General features: G+C 45.7%; 1 protein-coding gene across 4 annotated transcripts in view; it reads left to right on the top strand.

The window, feature by feature from the left end:
• Window positions 1–7,302, top strand: part of tert (telomerase reverse transcriptase) — a 23,338-nt gene extending 16,036 nt beyond the window's left edge. For 3 of the 4 annotated variants that reach the window (XM_041846643.2, XM_041846647.2, XM_041846644.2), the window contains 5 exons: window positions 4,365–4,491; window positions 4,606–4,667; window positions 5,062–5,240; window positions 5,409–5,546; window positions 6,881–7,302. In XM_041846643.2, coding sequence (XP_041702577.1) covers window positions 4,365–4,491; window positions 4,606–4,667; window positions 5,062–5,240; window positions 5,409–5,546; window positions 6,881–6,984 — 610 coding nt within the window. In that variant the 3' untranslated portion in view covers window positions 6,985–7,302. The remainder of the gene's footprint in view (window positions 1–4,364; window positions 4,492–4,605; window positions 4,668–5,061; window positions 5,241–5,408; window positions 5,547–6,880) is intronic. The other variant, XM_041846645.2, reaches the window with a different exon arrangement.
• The last annotated feature ends 1,469 nt before the right edge of the window (window positions 7,303–8,771 follow it).

Genomic DNA, 8,771 nt, shown 5'->3' on the forward strand with positions numbered 1-8,771 from the left:
CTCTGGACCTCTACAATGACTACACCAGGTAACACTCTGGACCTCTACAATGACTACACCAGGTAACACTCTGGACCTCTACAATGACTACACCAGGTAACAGGCACAAGGATGGAAGCATGCACGCACAGACATGCAGACACAGGCATAGGTACACACACACACACACACACACACACACACACATTTTGTTTCTATTACCTATGTTCTTTGTGTGTGATGTAATTTATAACTTGACTGTTAGTCAAGTTAAGCCTCTGTCACACTGCAATTTGGAAGCAATTTCTGTTGCAAGTTCCAAGTGACATCTCAAGCAAGTTTGCTAATACACAAAGCAGTTCAAGCGCAACTGAAATTGCGTGGCAAAATCCAATCCTGTCATACATCACATCGTGGTTGCATACGTTATTTGTTCATCGAAACATTTTGGTAATTGTAGCAGCATCGATATAGACAAAATGCTGGCTGTACATTTTAGCTAGCTAGCCAAAATGTTGCCTATTTGCCAACCATGTTTTGCCAGGCTAGCTAACTAGGCTAGCGACGAGCTAAGTTAGCTAGCTGCAGTTCATGTTGGACAATTTTAGTTGAAACTGGACAGAGAAAGGTCTGGGTTCTTTTAAAATGACATTTATTGACTGCCTGTCCAGGAACATTAGGGCTGACCCCATTTAGTCGACTGGTCGATTGTCAATTTATTCATTGTTTTTGTTTGGAGCGCTCTTGTCAATGTTGAGTAAGGACGCGCACCTGATTACGCATAGAAGTTGGCCTGGGCTACCTGGCCTGCCAAATGGAGGCCTATAAATGTGCCGATTTGGGGGATCTGATAGTATTTCTGATTGTCTTAACTCACTACCACTAATGAGCTGTGGCGCTTCTCAAAGTAATTTTTTCTTCACCTCAAACAGCAAGGAAACAGTCTGTTTTCACATCCATTGAGAATGACAATAATTATTCAATGTAGCCTATTTGAAATATCTTTCCAGCTCTCTCCCTTTCGATAACCACTCAGCGTGAAAGATATAATAATATGCCATTTAGCAGACGCTTTTATCCAAAGCGACTTACAGTCGTGCGTGCATACATTTTTGTGTATGGGTGGTCCCGGGGATCGAACCCACTACCTTGGCGTTACAAGCGCCGTGCTCTACCAGCTGAGCTACAGAGGACCAAAGGGGGCGGGGGGGGGGAAATGTAATGATCTGATCCAGTATGACTACCTGGTTTGCTTATTATCCCTTGCACAAATAGCCTACAGCTGTGTCTGTCCAGAGCTCACTGGTGCGGGAAACTCTGAGGGTCCAGAATATTTTATACAATGTCGCAAGTTTGTTAGTGCAGCTTAGGGCTGGACCAAGTTGATAGTTGATACAATGTTTAAAGTTCCTTGCAGACAGGCCATGCGTAGCCAATGTGATTTATTTTTATCATGATATTTTCTACCTGCAGGCTGCAATGTTTTTATTTGTTGGCTTTATGGAGGCTATTTTGTACATAGATGGCAATAGAAGTTACTTTCAGATTTGTATAATTTTAATTTAGATATAATTTTTATTAATCATATGACAATGATTTTGAAATACGAAGACTTTACTATAAAATAAATGAAACTGTTCCACAAAAATGTGCATATGAAAATCATAACTGGAACGCAGATCGGTAGAAATTGTAAGATAAATTGGCACTCCGAATGGAAAAGGTTGCCGACCCCTGGTGTAGCCTATTACCGGCAACTTCGGGAGCGTCACGGCAGACTCTGCGATGGCCGGCTGCAGCGGGTAGTCTTCTGGTTAGGAAGAGTTAGTTGAGGAGGTGGTTCGGGAACAGGTTTTTTTTCTTCTGGTTAGGCTATCTTGATCTCTGGCTCCCTCTTGAGTCATTTGTCTTAAAAAATTTTTTTTTAAATCTCAGTGCTTAAAGCATCAGTCATGCTCAGTAGCCTAACTATAGTGTCTATAGGTGGAGAAATACACGTTTTAAAATTTTGATTGGTCGAAAGAACAGACTACTCTTAGTCGACCAAGATGATGTATTTTAGTCGGGGGACAGCCCTAATGTACATAAACCATGACTAGCCGTAGTGTCTAGAATTTTTGTATACATTTTTATACATCATCTCTTTTGTTGTGGTTTGCAGCAGCGCTGACAAAGCTGTGTTGACATGACAACTAGGTCGGAGTTCCGAACGGAACGATATGACGAGTCATGTAAACCATTTTTTTTCTGCTCACTATTTGGACATTGCAGTCAGTTGCGTGAAACAGGATTTATTTTTATATATGTATACATACACTACATGGCCAAAAGTATGTGGACACCTGCTCGTCGAACATCTCATTCCAAAATCATGGGCATCAATATGGAGTTGGTCCCCCCTTTTGCAGCTATAACAGCCTTCAGTCTTCTGGAAAGGCTTTCCACTAGATGTTGGAACATTGCTGCGGGGACTTGCTTCCATTCGGCCACAAGAGCATTAGTGAGGTCGAGCACTGACGTTGGGCGATAAGGCCTGGCTCGCAGTCAGCGTTTCAATTCATCCCAAAGGTGTTTGATGGGGTTGAGGTCAGGGCTCTGTGCAGGCCAGTCATGTTCTTCCACACCGATCTTGACAAACCATTTCTCTATGGACCTCGTGTCGTGCACAGGGGCATTGTCTTGCTGAAACAGGAAATGGCCTTCCCCAAACCGTTGCCACAAAGTTGGAAGCACAGAATCGTCTAGAATGTAATTGTATGCTGTAGCGTTAAGATTGACCTTCACTGGAACTAAGGGGCCTAGTCCGAACCATGAAAAACAGCCCCAGACCATTATTCCTCCTCCACCAAACTTTACAGTTGGCACTATGCATTCGTGCAGGTAGCAATCTCCTGGCATCCACCAAACCCATATTCGTCAGTCGGACCGCCAGATGGTGAAGTGTGATTCATCACTCCAGAGAACGTGTTTTCACTACTCCAGAGTCCAATGGCGGCGAGCTTTACACCACTCCAGCCGACGCTTGGCACGGTGATCTTAGGCTTGTGTGCGGCTGCACTTACACTTAGCACTTACAGTTGACCGGGGCATCTCTAGCAGAGCAGAAATTTGACGAACTGACTTGTTGGGGAAAGGTGGCATCATATGACTGTGCCACGTTGAAAGTCACTGAGCTCTTCAGTTAGGCCATTCTACTGCCAATGTTTGTTTATGGATATTGCATGGCGGTGTGCTCGATTTTATACACCTGTCAGCAAAAGGTGTGGCTGAAGTAGCCCAATCCACTAATTCAGAAGTACCAGTCAAAGGTTTGGACACCTACTCACTCATTCAAGAGTTTTTATTTTTACTATTTTAAAACATTGTAGAATAATAGCGAAGACATCAAAACTATGAAATAACACATATGGCTGCTTCATTAAATAGTACCCACAAAACACCAGTCTCAACGTCAACAGTGAAGAGGCGACTCTGTGATGCTGACCTTCTAGGCAGAGTTGCAAAGAAAAAGTCCAGTGTCTGTGTTCTTTTGCCCATCTTAATCTTTTATTTTTATTGGCCAGTCTGAGATATGGCTTTTTCTTTGCAACTCTGAAGGTCAGCATCCCGGAGTCGCCTCTTCACTGTTGACTTTGAGACTGGTGTTTTGCAGGTCATATTTAAAGAAGCTGCCAGTTGAGGACCTGTGAGGCGTCTGTTTCTCAAACTAGACACTCTAATGTATTTGTCCTCTTGCTCAGTTGTGCACCGGGGCCTCCCACTCCTCTTTCTATTCTGGTTAGAGCCAGTTTGCGCTGTTCTGTGAAGGGAGTAGTACACAGCATTTTACGAGATCTTCTGCTTTTCTTTCGAAAACAAGGACATTTCTAAGTGACCCCAAACTTTTGAACGGTAGTGTATATATATTCCGTTTTTTATTTTATTTTTTACTTTCATATAGGATTGATTTCAATCAATTGCTATGCAGGCGATGTTTTTTTTGGGGTGACACACTGAGCAACCCAGATGCAACATAAATTGGGTCCAGATTTTAGATGGCTCATTGACCTTTGTACTAGAGTGACTAGGAGGATTACCGAAGTCTTACTATCTCTGTCTGTCAATGTACTGTTTATATGGTTCCTGTCTCTCTCTCTCTCTCTGTTACCGCCTGCATGATTTCTGGTAAATTGTTCTTAACTACCTTGAACCCTGGCCGTACTTACTGGTATAGAGTTCTATTGAGCAACAGTAAATCCTAGTGGGACTGGGGAGTCAGATTGCTGATGGGTCAATATGAATGATGATGAATTGGTAAGAACAATAGGATAAGATGTATCTAACTGGATGTATTCATTATGATAAAAGCACAACTGAACTTGGATCTCTTATTCCTGTCTTCTCAGCTACGCTGGCCTATCCCTGCGCTACAGCCTGACGCTAGGCTCCGCCCACTGTGCAGGGCAGCAAATGAAGAGGAAGCTCATGTCTATCCTTAGACTCAAGTGCCATGCCCTCTTCCTGGACCTGAAAGTGAGTCGGGCTCTGCTATAGGCTAAGACCACCTGTCAATCAACTGCTTTGTCCACTCTCTCCCACCCGAAGTGTGACTGTTATCCAATCCCTCCTGTTGTGTGTGTATTTCAGACCAACTCCCTGAAGGCTGTCTATAAAAACATCTATAAGCTAGTGTTGCTGCACGCATTCAGGTAAGGTAGCCTATGACCTGAAAATGACCTTTCAGTGGCTTGACCTCTCACCTCACCCTTACCACACACCTCCCCAGCCACTGCCTATCCCAAACACAGGAGAGGGACTTCAGCCTCTGTCTGGAAGAAACCCAGATAGAAACACCCCATCTTCTTTTATAAAGAGGAATGTCTCTGGATGGAGCAGATTGATGGTTAACTAGCTAACCACTGACATAATTTATAGCTGCAGTAATACGCAGTAGCAGAAAGTGTTTATTTTGTATAAGTGATCATCTCTCTATGGTTAATGTTTCTGTAATGGGGTCAATCATTTATTTTTGGTCACCTTTATTCCAAGAGTGGACACATTCCATTTTCTTTCATTAACCATTGGCCATTTTTTACTTCTAAGCACCCACACACAGCAGATGAATATACACGGTGCTTTCTGTGGTTGTGGCGTTAGGTTCCATGCCTGTGCCCAGAGTTTGCCCTTTGGTCAGAAGGTGGGCAGAAACCCAGCTTACTTCCTCAATCTGATCTGGGACATGGCAGAGTACACCAACCAGCTGGTCAGACTCTGCAACAAAGGCAAGCCTGGAGATTTTTACTACTTTTAATATAGGACTCTCCATACTTCTTTCATCTCGCTCTCACACCCCCCCCCCTCCATCTCTGTCCCCCCTCATCATCACTGTAGCCTTCATTAGCGTGCTGATATTTAGTCTCTTTCTCTCTCTCCCCCCCCCCCACCCCCAGGTCTGTCTCTAGGTTGTACGGCTCTGACAGGAATCCTACAGTATGAAGCAGTAGAACTGATCTACTCTCTGACCTTCCTGTTGGTTCTGTCCCGTCATCGTCCCCTCTACAAGGACCTCCTCCCTCCACTACACACACGTACGTTACACCTCCTCCGCGTTGACGTTACACCTCCTCCGCGTTAACGTTACACCTCCTCCGCGTTGACGTTACACCTACTCCGCGTTGACGTTACACCTCCTCCGCGTTGACGTTACACCTCCTCCGCGTTGACGTTACACCTCCTCCGCGTTGACGTTACACCTCCTCCGCGTTGACGTTACACCCACTCCGCGTTGACGTTACACCCACTCCGCGTTGACGTTACACCTACTCCGCGTTGACGTTACACCTACTCCGCGTTGACGTTACACCTACTCCGCGTTGACGTTACACCTACTCCGCGTTGACGTTACACCTACTCCGCGTTGACGTTACACCCACTCCGCGTTGACGTTACACCCACTCCGCGTTGACGTTACACCTACTCCGCGTTGACGTTACACCTACTCCGCGTTGGTTTGTTTTTTAGACCACCCTCTTTCCGTTCACCAATATATTCCATGATCATACTAGAATACCGTAATGGCGTCAGACCTGCAAAGATAACTGCAACACTGTGTTGGGTCTATCATGGTGGCGACGGGCATTGAAGACAGTCGATGAGACGATCAGGTTTACTGATCCAGTAGTGATATGACCGGTGATACGACGGGGGGTGGGAAACAGGCAGTGCAGGCTTTTATTCCACCCCAGCTGTAACTCCAGAGGTGCCTACCCTTATAGTAAAGGGTATGTAAGTGTGGAGGTTATGTCATTGAGTTCATTTATTGTATTTTGTATTTTATATTTGTATGTCTTTTGTATGTTTAGTGGAGGGGGGGAGGGGAGAGTTGAAAGGTAGGAGATATTGAAAGGGCAGTGGGCCAGTGAAAGGTAGGAGATATTGAAAGGGCAGTGGGCCAGTGAAAGGTAGGAGATATTGAAAGGGCAGTGGGCCAGATTCGAAACCAATCCCGGCAGCGGTACGTCTGCTCCAGAAGCATCGGCTTAGATCGGTAGACCACCCCAGGCCACGTTGAGTTCATTTCTAAAGATAGTAGACCACGCCAGGCCACGTTGAGTTCATTTCTAAAGATAGTAGACCACGCCAGGCCACGTTGAGTTCATTTCTAAAGATAGTAGACCACGCCAGGCCACGTTGAGTTCATTTCTAAAGATAGTAGACCACCCCAGGCCACGTTGAGTTAATTTCTAAAGATAGTAGACCACCCCAGGCCACGTTGAGTTCATTTTCTAATGATAGAAACATCCCACTGGATTGGACATATTTTCTCTCAACCACTTTATGGACCCGTAACTGTTTATTTGCTTGCCGTAGTCAGTGGCTGTGTATGGGTCGGCTTCAACTGTGTCCCTCTCTGGCTCTACAGGTAAGAGGAAGCTGGAGAGGAAGCTGGGGGGTTTGAGACTGGCACGAATCAGACAAGCTGCCACACCCAAAATACCTGAGGACTTCAAGGCCATCTGGGCCTAGAGGAGAATTTCCACCACTGACCTCTCGCCCTCTGACCTCTCGGTCCTCGTCCCCATAACCCCGTCAGTGCATCAAGGGGCCTGCATAGCACAGCAGGTAGGAGTCTTGTAGAGGCGGAATACTGTGTGGACAATTGGAATTTGTTTCCGGTGTCAATATTCTGGTTTGGCTGTATACTAGCTCATGTTTGATTCCATTGTACTTTAAAGCGGACTGTGATGGTAGCAACATGAGCGATAAGGATGAATCATAAAAGGCTCTCTTTTTATTTTTTAAATGCCATGTAAAAAATTCAATAAAGATTTTATGTAAGGTGAACACCAGACCCTCCCATCTCTTTCTCTGGACTTTGTCTGCTGATTCATCGAGTGCTCGGTAGCAAAAGGCAGTTCCCTTTCAGTCAGTCAAACTTCGGTACAAAATACTATGGAGAGTTGTACTCACGCGACTTCGGTTGAAGGATCTAAAATCGCGCCTTACATAGGCCAATGAAATCCGTGCCTCGCTGGAAGCACCGCCTTCCACCGGTGGTAAGCGTGAGGCTCAGATTAATTCCTTCCATTATTCCACTTCAGCTTTGTGTGAACAGGAAAAATTCACACTACTAAAACAAACAATTGGAACACGACCGTCTTGCGATGTGCCAACTGAACTATCCCTTAGTGGTAGAGCGTGCTCACCCCCTGGATGTTGTCTGCTGGAGTTTGCATGGTTCTCATAGTTTCCTAATCACAAACAAATAGTTATTTTTTGTATTGCTTGGCCTGGCTGTGGCAATGAGTAAGATGGCAAAAAAATGCGACCTTGACGACGAAGGCGAAGCCGGGTTCGGGATCGTGACCATGCCCAAATTTAATAAAGACCCTTATGTTTGTTGGCTTGTACGTCTCGGCTCAGTGCCTGCTCTGGCATGCCCTCGCTCGAACCAGTTCATGTGCAGAACAGGACAGCTGGCACTGTTCCCCTACTAGTCCATGCACAGGTTTTCTTGACAATCGTGTGATCATTCTTCAGGGGTCTCAGTGACTTCCTCGCCCGGGTGCCCGTGCCTTGGCTGATTTTTATTTGGTCTTTGGTCAGAGCATATTTCTTGACTACCTGGGTGTGTGCTACCCACGCTCAACCCGGCTCCTGTGCGCTCTGTTGGGAGGCTTCAGTGGGTACCCCGCTGGCTGTGTCTGCCTTGGTCAAGCGCCGCTTGTCTCTCTTCCGCGACTTGTCGATGAAGGGTCTGGTCCCACCTCGGTGAGCCGGTCCTACGTAGACTTTCAAGACAAGGCTAGCTAACAAGCGCTGCATAGCGTGCTAGCCAACAAGCGCTGCATAGCGTGCTAGCCAACAAGCGCTGCATGCATAACTTCCGGTGAATGACGCTTACTAGCTTCGCTGCAGTGGATAGTGGCTGTTTTACGGGATCCTAACCAATTCTGCTATTTTTATTCTGATCTTAAGTTTTTTTGTACATAATGTCTCCGCCATTTCCTATGACTGAAAACAGCTTATACCATGATGAAGACAGCTTGTCTGTCGAAACGTTGGTTATTAGGTTATTAAATTCTGAGCTCCTAGAGTGCGGCTCTCCTTTTCTTTTTCAAATGTTCTACTCCGTTAGCCAGCACCTCGTCTAAACAGGTGTTCTAGTCCGTTACCTCGTCTAAACAGGTGTTCTAGTCCGTTACCTCGTCTAAACGGGTGTTCTAGTCCGTTACCTCGTCTAAACAGGTGTTCTAGTCCGTTACCTCGTCTAAACAGGTGTTCTAGTCCGTTACCTCGTCTAAACAGGTGTT

This window comes from Coregonus clupeaformis, chromosome 24, assembly GCF_020615455.1.
Source record: "Coregonus clupeaformis isolate EN_2021a chromosome 24, ASM2061545v1, whole genome shotgun sequence".
In the NCBI taxonomy this organism is placed as follows: domain Eukaryota; kingdom Metazoa; phylum Chordata; class Actinopteri; order Salmoniformes; family Salmonidae; genus Coregonus; species Coregonus clupeaformis.